We start from the raw sequence: 14,579 nt of genomic DNA on the forward strand, positions 1-14,579 counted from the left end.
GCCATAATTTAAAACATAGATTAGGCGATATTAACGTTAACATTGGCGCCGATGGTGGCATTCAAGCGGTAAAACGGAAAACCAGGCGTGGCACTGAAAGAGTTAAACACAACCTCTGTGAGCTAACGTTAGCTACCTAGCTAATGTTACTGTTTAAACAAAATGACCCAGTCAACTATTTACTTTTAGTTTAATACATGAGGCATTGTCTAACGGTATCTAGCTGGCTAGCTACTTATAGCTCCTGATATCAACAAATGCTCCAGCAATAGTCGAGTGCATGATACCTCCGTTAGCTCGGTAGCCAACGTTAGCTCACGTTAGCTCACTGTTTATATGAAATGTCCCAGTAAACTAAATAGTTCACTGAGGCGTTGTCTTAACGTTATCTAGCCGGCTAGCAGTAGTTACAGATAGCTCCTGATATCAATGTCTTATGACATTGATTCGATGCGTATTCGAGCCCCTGGCTTGCATCGCAGTCACGAAAGGGGCTAGCTGAGGGCATGCTGAATGTGATTTGACCAAAGCAGAGTATTAGTAGGGTCATCTGTGGCACTTCCGTGACCGTGGAGAGCGAAGGTCCGTTTCTCAATGGATTTGTCATCTAGGAGTGTTAATAAACAAATTTAGCCGGGGTGTATTTTTTTAAAAGGCGGGGGAAATTCGTGAGAGACCAAAATCCAAAATGGCTGCCGTGGAAATTAACTTTTTAATGGTTTGACCTACAATGATGCACAATACATGGTTTCAGAGCTTATTCTGATCAAGGAATACATATTTGGTGTTTATATAATGATTTGACCTATTGTTGACCTTCAAATGCAAGATGGCTGCCAATTTTTTGCTCCAAACAGTATTTTTTTCAAAATCGTCACAGAGCCTTCATATTAGGCTCTAATGAAAGCTCTGCTCATGATGAGTTGAATAATATACAGTATAAGTACACAGAAGTAATCTCTGAGGTCAATAAAGTCAATGTTTGTGTGTAAACAACAGTTACTGATTTGCGGTTTTCCATTAAATAGGGTAGGCTACTGAGAATATGGTGTATTCCATATACCATCACATTTTCCTTTTTTTTTATCCACTCTTTCTCCTTATTTTTCTATTTTCCTCCCATCCCAATTTCGTATAGCCAATTCTCCCCTCCCCTGTCTTGAACGTTGCTAGACTATGCCCCCCACTGGTCGGTTGTAGTGAGGGTAGAAGCCTTGCATCACGTGTCCCCTCCGGTACACGAGGAGGCAGCCTGTCGCATCTTTTCACCAGACAGCACGGACTCTCAGTGGAGTAACACGTCTCTGTCTCTGCTGTGCAGGCGTCACCCAACCGACCTGTAGGAGTCGCTGTCCACAGCGTCCAATCCCCACCCATCGACTTCCACCCCGCTACCTCTGCCAATTGAGATAGTATGACGACTGGCCCAAGCCGCAAGCAATGCTGACACTGTGATTCGAGACCGGAGTCTCTTGCATTGGTGACGAGCGCAATCTCCGCTACGCCACCCAGCCGCCTATACCATCACATTTTCATAATGAACCAAAAATTATTTTGCACTATACCCTAACATAAAATTGTATTCTGTATGCAAAGCTAGCAAGGTTAGTTGCTTGAGCCGAATTTAACCCTTGTGCGCTGCTTATTTATTTATCTTACTTTGGTGTTAACAAAAACTCTGGGTCCGAATGTACCACATCACTGGACAGCGCACTACCACTGCTATCAACCGGGGCGTAAATGTCCATAGCATGACAAGGAGTAAAGATCTGGTAGACACTCTGCACAAGAGTGGTGTCTGCATCAGCTCTGCAGATACACTGCTCCTCTATGACCACTGGGTTCTGATGGATGTGGAGGCATCAGCAACCTGCCCACAGGAGATCGCAGACAGCAAGCCAGCTATCGTGATCATCGACATGACGACTTCAAGATTGACACTATGACAGGTGTCCTACTACAGGAGCCCATCGAACAAATGTCATGTACGTGCAGCCAGAGAGCTATGAAAAGAAACCAGGCAAAGAGACTGCTGAAACACTCACCAAGAAGAAGGAAATCTGCACAGCTAAAGCAGAAGTGTGCAGAACTGACAATGGTTTGCCAGTACAGATGCCCCCCTGGTAGCAAGAGTGAGCCACCTGCTCGTCCCGGGGTAGATCCACCAGTGGATGGGTCAGCTCCGCAGTGTGCTCGCTCTGTGATACATGCACTGTCTCGTGTAGACAATCATGGTACAAGAACACCACCTAAAGAGCAGCGAGTTCCAGGATACAGTGGTGCCCAGTCCTGCTGTCATCCACCACCCAACAAGAGCAAGCCTTACTACCATACAACATACAATAAACCTCCAAGCAAGTCAGTGGTGAATGACATCATGGTGAAACATGTGGAGGCCATGCGGCTGAAGAATATTCCATTATCCTTTCTTGTTGGTGACCTGCCCACCTACAAGACGATCACTCAGCTCAAGGCGGAGAATCCAGAAATGTTCAAGGACATCATCTCAATCCTCGAAGTTTTTCCACCAGCTGATGTCCTACATCTATGCCATCTACAAGAGATCAAGGGCTCTGGTGTGGCAGACACTCTGTTTACGGTACTCTGAACCATCCCGTTTCCTCAGGTGTGGGGGTGGCAAGCCGCCATATCAGACCCATGTCTACAAGGCTCACGTAGTTTTGCTGTTCCTCAGGAACTGGTTCTATGTTGAAAAGCTCTAACAACTTGCTCTTCACAGTCTTCCATCCACATTGAAGAGTGAAAGGCACTCCTCTTGTCACTCTTCTTTCAAGGGATGATTCAAGTTGTATCATACCAGATCCCTCTGCTAGGTCCACCAGGGCCGCTCGTCCTGATCTCTCCATATTGGCCACCTGCATATGAGCACCAGAAGGTGCGCAGCTCTTTTCACTTGCAAAATTCTGTCTCTTATTCCTGTGGATGGTTGCAGTAAGAGGCTTGATCTTGGTGAACACCCGCTCTTGCAGAAAAGTCTCAACCTGAGCATGGCCATCTGGAATTGCAGTCTTAAGGTCATGCAGTAACTCTGGTGAGGTGACCAGGCCAGACTGTAGTGACCTCAGTGTAGGTGGGGAGATGTCAAATGGGTCAGCTTCAAAATCCCTCATGCATGCCTACAGGTCCTGAACTGCTTGCTCATCCTTCTTCATCCTCGCTGGCTGGCATTCGACACGCTTCCTGTGACGACGCTGGCACTGGAGGCCCCGCTTCACAGTAGACTTCACCCTTGCAACGTTGTTTGCATTCCTTGTTGTTGAGAACAGTTTTTTCATTCTTTAAAAGCTGAGTCCATATTTGCTTTAGCTTGGAGTTCAGATTCATAGTTGTTTCTATCCAAAGATTGAGGGGCTGGCAGGAGTAGGGTAGCCCTGTCATCGACTGGGTAAAGTGATCGTTGAACTCCATTTGCTCATCTGACAGTGAAGAGAGCATTGCCCAGTAGTCTGGCAACCACCTCCCATAGTCATGGTTGTCGTATGCCATCAGTCCTGGCAGCATGTTGTAGGTTGACGATAGGTACTCAGAGCCATTTCTTCCATGGCATGCATCAAAACATTGTACATGTGGGTCAGACATCTCCAAGAACGAGACCCAAAAGTCCCCGATGTCTGTGCCAGGCTTCTCATAAACTCTGTTGATCAGCTCCTTCATGTCGCCATCATTCTCAAGATCACAGTAAGCTGTCTGTAGAGCCTCTTGAGTTTCAGTCAGTGCATTCCACAGAATGTTGAGGTTCTCCTTGATGTCTTCCGATAGTTCTTTGTGCTCAAGAATCTTTGACAGTTGATTTGGGATAAGAACCTCTCTCAAGAGCAGGATGCACCGCATGCCCCGTCTGTAGTGCTTTCCTCGTAGTGCTTGGTCTACCAACCCCTCCACTACTACCCCTGCTGTAACCAGAGTGTCTGCCATTCCAGAGCCCTTGAATCTCTTGTAGATGGCATAGATGTAGGACATCAGCTGGTGGAAAGCTCCGAGGATTGGGACGATGTCCTTGAACATTTCTGGATTCTCCGCCTTGAGCTGAGTGATCGTCTTGTAGGTGGGCAGGTCACCAACAAGAAAGGAGAATGGAATATTCTTCAGCCGCATGGCCTCCACATGTTTCACCATGATGTCATTCACCACTGACTTGCTTGTAGGTTTATTGTATGTTGTGTGGTAGTAAGGCTTGCTCTTGTTGGGTGGTGGATGACAGCAGGACTGGGCACCACTGTATCCTGGAACTCGCTGCTCTTCAGGTGGTGGTCTTGTGCCATGATTGTCTACACGAGACAGTGCATGTATCACAGAGCGAGCGAGCTGCGGAGCTGACCCATCCACTGGTGGATCTACCCCGGGACGAGCAGGTGGCTCACTCTTGCTACCAGGGGGGCATCTGTACTGGCAAACATTGTCAGTTCTGCACACTTCTGCTTTAGCTGTGCAGATTTCCTTCTTCTTGGTGAGCGTTTCAGCAGTCTCTTTGCCTGGTTTCTTTTCATAGCTCTCTGGCTGCACATACATGACATTTGTTCGATGGGCTCCTGTAGTAGGACACCTGTCATAGTGTCAATCTTGAAGTCGTCATTGTCGATGATCACGATAGCTGGCTTGCTGTCTGCGACCTCCTGTGGGCAGGTTGCTGATGCCTCCACATCCATCAGAACCCAGTGGTCATAGAGGAGCAGTGTATCTGCAGAGCTGATGCAGACACCACTCTTGTGCAGAGTGTCTACCAGATCTTTACTCCTTGTCATGCCATGGACATTTACGCCCAGGTTGATAGCAGTGGTAGTGCGCTGTCCAGTGATGTGGTACATTCAGACCCATAGTTTTTGTTAACACCAAAGTAAGATAAATAAATAAGCAGCGCACAAGGGTTAAATTCGGCTCAAGCAACTAACCTTGCTAGCTTTGCATACAGAATACTATTTTATGTTAGGCTATAGTGCAAAATAATGTTTGGTTCATTATGAAAATGTGATGGTATGAACTGGACACCATATTCTCAGTAGCCTACCCTATTTAATGGAGAACCGCAAATCAGCTGTTGTTTACACACAAACATTGACTTTATTGACCTCAGAGATTACTTCTGTGTAATTATACTGTATATTATTCAACTCATCATGAGCAGAGCTTTCATTAGAGCCTAATATGAAGGCTCTGTGACGATTTTAAAAAAGATCCCTTTTGGAGCTCGAAATTGGCAGCCATCTTGCATTTGAAGGTCAACAATAGGTCAAATCATTATATAAACACCAAATATGTGTTCCTTGATCAAAATAAGCTCTGAAACCATGTATTGTGCATCATTGTAGGTCAAACCATTAAAAAGTTCATTTCCACGCCAGCCATTTTGGATTTTGGTCTCTCACGAATTGTCCCCGCCTTTTTAAAAAATACACCCCGGCTAAATTTGTTTATTAACCCTCCTAGATGACAAATCCATTGAGAAACGGACCTTCGCTCTCCACGGTCACGGAAGTGCCACAGATGACCCTACTATATACCAATAGCAGGGCTGTACAGTGCGATATATATGTTGCACGTGCTACACTGACGTCAGTCTGTGCGATGAATGGATTGACTTCAGTAGCACTGGTGCGATGGCCCGTGTGGCAGAAAAAGAAAAGAGTGACGGTATTAAGTTGAATGGGCCACGGCGACATAGAATGTTTAATAAAAGTTCCTGCAGTACTCGCCAACCCGCGGAAATATAGAATGTTGAATAAAAGTCCCGCGGTACTAGCCATCAGTCAAGCAAGCACTTGCAAACAGATAACGTTAAACACAGCAGAAGATGGAAAACAGACAGACTGACCAACGGGGAACTGCATGTCTGCATCCAACCCTAGTACAACCCTCGAGTCTAAGGCAAGGACACATTTAAAGGGGAACTATTTTACTATTTCTTTCACTATTTGGGCACTTTTACACAATTCCTGTGAGTCTATGGAACACCTCTGTAATTGTTTTGTATTTCTAATCAAGTACTCAAAAACAGCATTTTTCTACCTCAAGATCTTAAGCCGTTTTGAGCCTGGGCATCAGCCACCTGATGAGCCTGATGCCACACAGCCACATTATTATGCAGCTGAGTCTCTCTGACATCACAAATCAGCACATTTTCAGATGACTCAGTTCAGTGAGGGTGAATATTGTGAGAGGAGAATTGGAAGAATGCGCCAATATGAGAATTAGAGACATAGATCATATTCATATAAGTCCACATAGCTAGGAAACAATGCTAAACACTGAAAAAGGCCATTTATAAGATAGTTCCCCTTTAAATCACAGAGGTGTATGTTAGTCTATTAGAACTGTATACAGTGGTTAGCTTCTAGTTAGCGTTTTAGCTATAGCTGCTTGCTAGCTAACGTTAGCGGTTAGCCCCGTGTGCGCGTGTGCTCAAAGCAGCCAGCCCCATGTTAGCTAGGTGTATCTGTTATGACTATAGTCTATAATGTTTCCAAAAACGCACCGGACTACGACGTAAGGTTAGACATTTTATTTCATGCTCAAAAGCCCCTGGCTTGCACATCGCAGTCACGAAAGGGGCTAGCTGTGCACAACAGCACACCAACCCAACTGACGTTACCACGACACTTGACGGTACTTCACAGCACCGTCGTAAGGCCACCGTGCTGTCTTAAAGGCACAGTGAACACCGTTGTGATGCCACTCAGATGCATACACAACATTGACGCGGCTTGACAACCGAGGTTCAAAGTTAACTTGATTGATTGATTGAAAACTTTATTAACAGATTCCAGAATGGGTACAATACAGTACGGCTCAATACACACAATTGTTAAGGGGATGCAGACCAGAGAGAGACTTTCGTCTTGTTTACATCAGGGTCCCCCATTTTCAATTCATCATAACATATGACATACACGACATACAGATAGACAGTACTGCTACATCTATACATTTCACATCTATCTATACACTTCACAACATACTTCGTTTTTTTTGGGCAAATAAAGAAAGAATTTGTCTGAAAGCATTTCTTGTTAAAGTTTGGATTTTGTGTGCCCTGTATGCAAGATTCATGTCCCTTGCCAGTCACATACCTATTTAAGTAATGAACTGCACTACTTGTGGTTGTTTTTAGATATTTTAGAGACGTTTTATACTCGTGCTACAAGATTTTGGCCTGTGCTACAAAACTATCAACCTCTGTAGCACCAGTGCTATGTGCAAAAAAAGTTAACGTACAGCCCTGCCAATAGGGTCCAGCTGCAGCGCCGGAGAATCCTGGCTGCAGCTGGAGGCTACTCGAGTATACACACAGACAGTGGAGCTGTTTGCAGATAGCGAGCATTTTGACTTGTTGCGTGGTGGCGATGTCTCACAGATAATACAACTACAAGTATGATTATATAATATATATATTTTATAAAAAAAAAATAATAATATATTTTCTCTTTTTCTTCTTTTATAAAACCAAAAACTATCGGTATCGGCCGATATGGCTCATAGACTATCGTTGATCGGTATCGGTGGCAAAAAACGTGATCGGGGTATCCCTAACGATCGGTGATCATATTGGTGGCAAAAAACGTGATCGGGGCATTCCTATTTTATATATAGCAGGGCTCTACAGTGCGACCATATTGCTCGCATATGCTCCTAAAAATATGTGTGTGCGAACCTGAAAAATCAATTACTCGCACGGCGTGCGAGTGCAGATTACAGCCTCATTCGTTCTTTTTTTTCTCCGCTGCGAGAATCGTTAAAAAACTACAAGTCCCACAGTTCACAGCCGCATAAACGTTCCAATCACAGTAGAGTTTCCTGTGGTCACGTGACGGAAACTGAAAGTAAACCGCGTCACTGTCTGAGTCAGACAATACAGCCATGTTGAAGCCCATTCATTTTTATTTTGCGCGAAAGATACCGGAGAATGAGAAATCAGGCTCATGTTACAGAGGTGATGGTTAACGTTAACGTTAACCAAGATACTGATGCTAGCCAGCATGCTAGCGAAGTTGGCCAAGCTAGCGAGGCTACACCCACTACTACCCCCACTGTAGCACCCAATGTACCCACTGTAGCTAGCGAAGCTACACCCACTGGAGCCGGAGGGAAGACATTTTTTTTTTTTTATTATTGTTATTCGCACTTACAAATATACATTCTGGAATAAAATAAGTAAAAAGAAGAACAGTTAAAATGTGCAGGAAAGGTCAAAAAACCCAAGGGCTTATAAGCGACCTCCCCTCTTAAACCTATATAGGATAACTACACAAAAAGATCCCTCCCCGCCCCCCCCCCACATTATGCACAAACACATGTGCATATCGCTCTCTCATACACACAGATACATACAATACAGCATTATATATTATATTATAATGTTGGGTAAAAAAAATTTAAATACTTTACACAAATACACATCGATACTATAGACTACATGATCTGTAGTTCTTTTTTAAGCTTACTTTTAAATATATTTAAAGTGGAACATGTTTCTATTAGATTTTGTATATCATTCCACATCACTGCACCTTGATAAACAAATGAGAATTTGGCAACAGAGGTCCTACAGAAAGGAATGCGTAAGTCTTTACAAATTTAACGTGAATTGGCTAAACATTTTCCCGTGGCTAGAGTTCGAAAACAATGTCATGTTTTGTAAATATTGCAAAGTAGGATCGATGCATTGCGATGCATTGTTACACCCCTACACCAAAGTAACTGGCCCAATGTGTATGTGTGTACAGCTAACTTGGCTAGCGTTATCAACCACAGAGGTGGGCAATAGGGTCCAGCTGCAGCGCCGGACGGCCAGAGTGCAAGCGGTGTGACGTCGTAATTGGCAGAATCGACTGTCAATCAATGGTCTACCTGACACGCAAACTCATAAACAATGTTTCTGTACTGGAGGTGTACAGTATTTCAATAGGCAACCCTGAAAGGATTATTTTTCTAGAAGAGCAACACTAGCTCCCCCCTCTACTGATGGCCCTGGTGGTAATGCCAGTGTCTCCTTTTTGTTCAATGTCACTGCCTTTCTTATTAGGCCTAGTTGTTGGCTACAACTTTGCCACAGTAGGCATTAATCACTTAATTAATAGTTCAAATGTCTGTGTCCCATTCCCGTTTGCACACGCAGATACACACACACAGTGGGCCAGTGACTTTGGTGGTATGTGCTATTGCACAGATGTGTGTCCCGTTCCCGTTTGCACATGCACGCACTGTACAAATATACATTTATTTAAAAAAGTTTCTTGAAATATTTTCACTGTGCTCCTAAATATTTTTGGGTGCTCCTAAATTTCTTTGTGTGCTCCTAAATTTGTTCATTTAGGAGCACCTGTGACCCTAGTGAAAAAGGTTAGCGTAGAGCCCTGTATAGAGTCCTTACCTGGTATCTGATGTAATGCAAAAAAAAGAATCCAATTATCTGATCGCCATTCCAGTTATCCACAGCGATCATGTCCCCGACATTACAGAGCGTTACACATGAACGGGCGGGTGGGGTTAGTATTCCATGCCGTCATTGTAAGCCCCTGGCTCGCCCGAGTATTTAAACCCCGCCCCCACGGCTCAGATCGGCTCATAAAACACACCAGCCCATTTCCAATGGAATGCAGTAGCTCCGCAAGGTAGTAGAGGGCGGTGTTGACCGTCTGCCAGCTCAGACAGGGTCTGAAGGGTCTACAGAGGCTGCAGCCATGAATTATGAATAGATATAGCGAATAAAAGAAATAACTCGTTCTTGGCAATTAATGTGTTAATAATCGTGATATCAACTAATACTATGCACTAAATCGAAGCAGTTTTGAGTTTGTGATGCTGCTTGAGCAGTTTTGAGTTTGTGATGCTGCTTGAGCAGTTTTGAGTTTGTGATGCTGCTTGAGCAGTTCACAATGTTATGCTTGGGAGTTCACTGCGCTTCGATTTTTCCATGCTAGTCAATGGAAAGTGTTGCTTTTGGATGTGCAAGCAGTAGTGTTTCTGTTAAATGTGAACAACATCTTAGAGCACTACCACTTTTATTTGTATTTGACCTATTATCACGTGTATATTACCAAGAATAATGGATGGAACGTGGTGGAATTGGCTTGATGAACGACACGACTGTCCATTCCCTCCACAGATTACAAACGAACGAGTCTGGCAAAGTATGTGAAACTGTTTGATCTATTTCTGGACGGAATGGCTCGCGCTCGGAAAGGAGAGCTTCTTAAGAAGAGTGGTACGTTTTGATCATATCTGTCTGTTTATTCATTCATATGAATTGACCTATCTGGAAGCAACAGTTGTGATTGGAGGATCAAGAAAAGAGGGCGGGTTTGAGATGGTTCCATTGCCATTTGTTTTTCCACATTGTCATTATTTTTCCTTTTTTTTTCTTTCTCTGCAGATCTTCAGAAGGACTTCTAGACCAGTTCCTGCAGATCTTCAGAAGGACTTCTAGACTAGTTCCTGCAGATCTTCAGAAGGACTTCTAGACCAGTTCCTGCAGATGTTCAGAAGGACTTCTAGACCAGTTCCTGCAGATGTTCAGAAGGACTTCTAGACCAGTTAATGCAGATCTTCAGAAGGACTTCTAGACCAGTTCCTGCAGATGTTCAGAAGGACTTCTAGACTAGTTCCTGCAGATGTTCAGAAGGACTTCTAGACCAGTTCATGCAGATCTTCAGAAGGACTTCTAGACCAGTTCCTGCAGATCTTCAGAAGGACTTCTAGACCAGTTCCTGCAGATGTTCAGAAGGACTTCTAGACCAGTTCCTGCAGATGTTCAGAAGGACTTCTAGACCAGTTATTTTCCCTTTCTTCATTGAGATTCGGCTTATTTTGGTGACGGTGACATTCTTATCATGGGTTTGTTTAGGTTATGCAGCTAAATACACTGTAATTGGCCAATCTGAAATAAATCATTGTTTCTCTTTTTAAAAACTGTAACACGCTTGAGGGAACTGTCTTTCCACAAGGAGTTTTCGGTGCAAACCATACTGGACTCCCTGAGAGCTCAACCAGAGCATCCTGCCAGCAGGATGTTAGGTTACATCTGCATTCTGCCAGCAGGATGTTAGGTTACATCTGCATTCTGCCAACAGGATGTTAGGTTACGTCTGCATCCTGCCAACAGGCTGTTAGGTTACATCTGCATTCTGCCAACAGGATGTTAGGTTACGTCTGCATCCTGCCAACAGGATGTTAGGTTACATCTGCATTCTGCCAACAGGATGTTAGGTTACATCTGCATTCTGCCAGCAGGATGTTAGGTTACGTCTGCATCCTGCCAGCAGGATGTTAGGTTACGTCTGCATCCTGCCAACAGGCTGTTAGGTTACATCTGCATTCTGCCAACAGGATGTTAGGTTACGTCTGCATCCTGCCAACAGGATGTTAGGTTACATCTGCATTCTGCCAGCAGGATGTTAGGTTACATCTGCATTCTGCCAGCAGGATGTTAGGTTACATCTGCATTCTGCCAACAGGATGTTAGGTTACATCTGCATTCTGCCAGCAGGATGTTAGGTTACATCTGCATTCTGCCAGCAGGATGTTAGGTTACATCTGCATTCTGCCAGCAGGATGTTAGGTTACATCTGCATCCTGCCAACAGGCTGTTAGGTTACATCTGCATTCTGCCAACAGGCTGTTAGGTTACATCTGCATTCTGCCAGCAGGATGTTAGGTTACATCTGCATTCTGCCAGCAGGATGTTAGGTTACATCTGCATTCTGCCAGCAGGATGTTAGGTTACATCTGCATCCTGCCAACAGGCTGTTAGGTTACATCTGCATTCTGCCAGCAGGATGTTAGGTTACATCTGCATTCTGCCAGCAGGATGTTAGGTTACATCTGCATCCTGCCAACAGGCTGTTAGGTTACATCTGCATTCTGCCAACAGGCTGTTAGGTTACATCTGCATTCTGCCAGCAGGATGTTAGGTTACATCTGCATTCTGCCAACAGGATGTTAGGTTACATCTGCATTCTGCCAACAGGATGTTAGGTTACGTCTGCATTCTGCCAGCAGGATGTTAGGTTACATCTGCATTCTGCCAACAGGATGTTAGGTTACATCTGCATTCTGCCAGCAGGCTGTTAGGTTACATCTGCATTCTGCCAGCAGGATGTTAGGTTACATCTGCATCCTGCCAACAGGATGTTAGGTTACATCTGCATCCTGCCAGCAGGCTGTTAGGTTACATCTGCATCCTGCCAACAGGATGTTAGGTTACATCTGCATCCTGCCAGCAGGCTGTTAGGTTACATCTGCATTCTGCCAACAGGATGTTAGGTTACATCTGCATCCTGCCAGCAGGCTGTTAGGTTACATCTGCATTCTGCCAGCAGGATGTTAGGTTACATCTGCATCCTGCCAACAGGATGTTAGGTTACATCTGCATCCTGCCAGCAGGCTGTTAGGTTACATCTGCATTCTGCCAACAGGCTGTTAGGTTACATCTGCCAGTGCTGCCTATATCGCTACCATGAACCAAGATGAGGCCCATGTCTCTCTGTAGTAGACTATTGCCTCTTGTTGATCCCCCCTCTGTAGTGACATGATTTTGTATTATTACCATAATGCCTGTTTTTATATTCTGTTTCTCCATGTTGGTTATTGCATTGTGCGATTGTACAGCCATGCATCAAGCAATTTGTAAAATAAATAAAAGTTTTTTGAGTACAGTAATCGGTAATATTAATATTTGGATGTAAAGGTTCAAACCTATGAATTCTCAAACTCAGGCTCCCATTCATTGTAAAGGGAGTAACTTTAAAAGGTGTGTGGATGACAGTGTCGCATGTTCTGACTTTCTCGATTCCAGCTTATGCGTGGTTGTTTAATTTCTGCATTTCCTGTTTTTAATATCACCCCTCACATCTTTTGCAGTTCATAATTGGTTGTTTTTGAATACTTAGTATTGAGTTAACTGTTATTGTCTAATTTTTTCAGATGATACATTTTTATTGTTTTTAAAAATGTTACAGCTTTGATAGTTAATGAATGTGGTTGCTATTTCGAAGGGTTTGAGTCCAGTCCCCGTTTGAAAAACATCACCTTTAGACAACATTGCCCTTTTAATCCTAGAGATGATGATTGGAACTGGAGTTGGCCTCCGGGCACTGGAGTGTGGCTGCTGCCCACTCCTAAATAGTTAGCATGGGTTAAATGCAGAGGATCATACACAGTATAATCCTTTCTTCAGGTGTACATATCATGTGAGATATAATTTTGAGAACTCGACATTCAAATTACTACTGATCATTGAAACCTACGGAGTTCTAGAATACCAATATAGAATTATGAGAAAACATCCCAATAAATCTCTTAAGGACAGATTCACTTGTTTCTTTTTTTAAACCCAGGTCCTATCTAAACTGTCCGTCATAATGATGATGCCATAATTTCACTGATCACTTCACTGTATTGAGTACACCAGGCTCCAACATAATCCAATGGGGCAAGTGTTTTAGCTGTCAAAAACCTGCTAAGGGGATGCAGACCAGAAAAATACTTTTGTCTTGTTTACATCAGGGTCCTCCATTTTCAATTAATCAGGACATTTATGACATACAAATATACAGTAGGCCTACTGTGTAAGAAAAAAAATATCATAAAAAAATAAATATACATCCGAAGGGGAAGAAACTGTACATTGGAGGGGGTTGTGTGGGTGGATTTGGACATTTACCGGGGTGTAATATATATTCATTAATATTCCACTGAAGTATTAATATCCTTATAGCCAGTATCTTTTAGGATCTTCTATCTAAAGTAGCTTTGCTATCTAAAATCACTCTGGAGTTGTAAAACCACCATTCCCTAAAAATATACACATAGAAACATACAGTTTAGATTTGACACATAGATTTGCCCCATAGATTACTCCATATTATATCATGGTTAATTAATATCTTACATAGAACCAGAGCAGCATGCAATATATTTGTTTTATTCTCCCTAATTAAAAGGTTACAGTCTGCCTAGTCAAACGTCCAGATCAGGCCGTTTAAGAATAGACCAACTGGCCTGCAGGTTGGTCACAGTTTGGTGAAAAGCTGACTTGGCACTAATCAGAAAGCCAGGACATATGTTATTATCTAAATAGATTATCCAATCCCTATCAAATTAACACTTAGACCTGATAGATAGAATCAATCTCAAACTCCACTACTCTATATTACAATAACTTTTATTACAAGAACCCTCTAGTACAAAATCATCCCTTTTCTGCCATTATATTTGATCTCTGACTGAGCAGAAAGCCACTAAAGTGCCAGACGGCCCGGCATGTCCTCAAATATCACCAGGGTGAAACCATGCCTTTAAATGATCAGACCTGTCATACCATCTGTCACCAAACCTCTATCTGGTAGGATGAACTGCTAATATATACCAGGAGGAAACAAGACTTGTTCACTCATTCTGATATCCTTGCTACTCGGCGAAGAGCTTGATACTGTCACTATTGAGTCCAGATCGATCTGTCTGTATTTTTTCATGCAACCTTCAGAACCTAGATAAACGACCACATCTTCTTGCTAACAAAGCAACTTCTGTCTTTGTGTCCACTTCTTTGATCCAAGTCTCTGCCA

The 14,579-nt window shown here is 43.4% G+C and overlaps 1 protein-coding gene across 1 annotated transcript in view; it reads left to right on the plus strand.

Annotated features, from left to right (window-relative positions):
- Positions 1 to 11,353, plus strand: part of prim1 (DNA primase subunit 1) — an 86,068-nt gene extending 74,715 nt beyond the window's left edge. The window contains exons 12-13 of the mRNA XM_084333227.1: positions 10,121 to 10,219; positions 10,388 to 11,353. Of these exons, the coding sequence (XP_084189353.1) occupies positions 10,121 to 10,219; positions 10,388 to 10,407 (119 nt within the window). The 3' untranslated portion in view covers positions 10,408 to 11,353. The remainder of the gene's footprint in view (positions 1 to 10,120; positions 10,220 to 10,387) is intronic.
- Positions 11,354 to 14,579: the final 3,226 nt, after the last annotated feature.

This window comes from Notolepis coatsorum (genome assembly GCF_963971535.1).
Source record: "Notolepis coatsorum genome assembly, chromosome: 17".
Taxonomy (NCBI): domain Eukaryota; kingdom Metazoa; phylum Chordata; class Actinopteri; order Aulopiformes; family Paralepididae; genus Notolepis; species Notolepis coatsorum.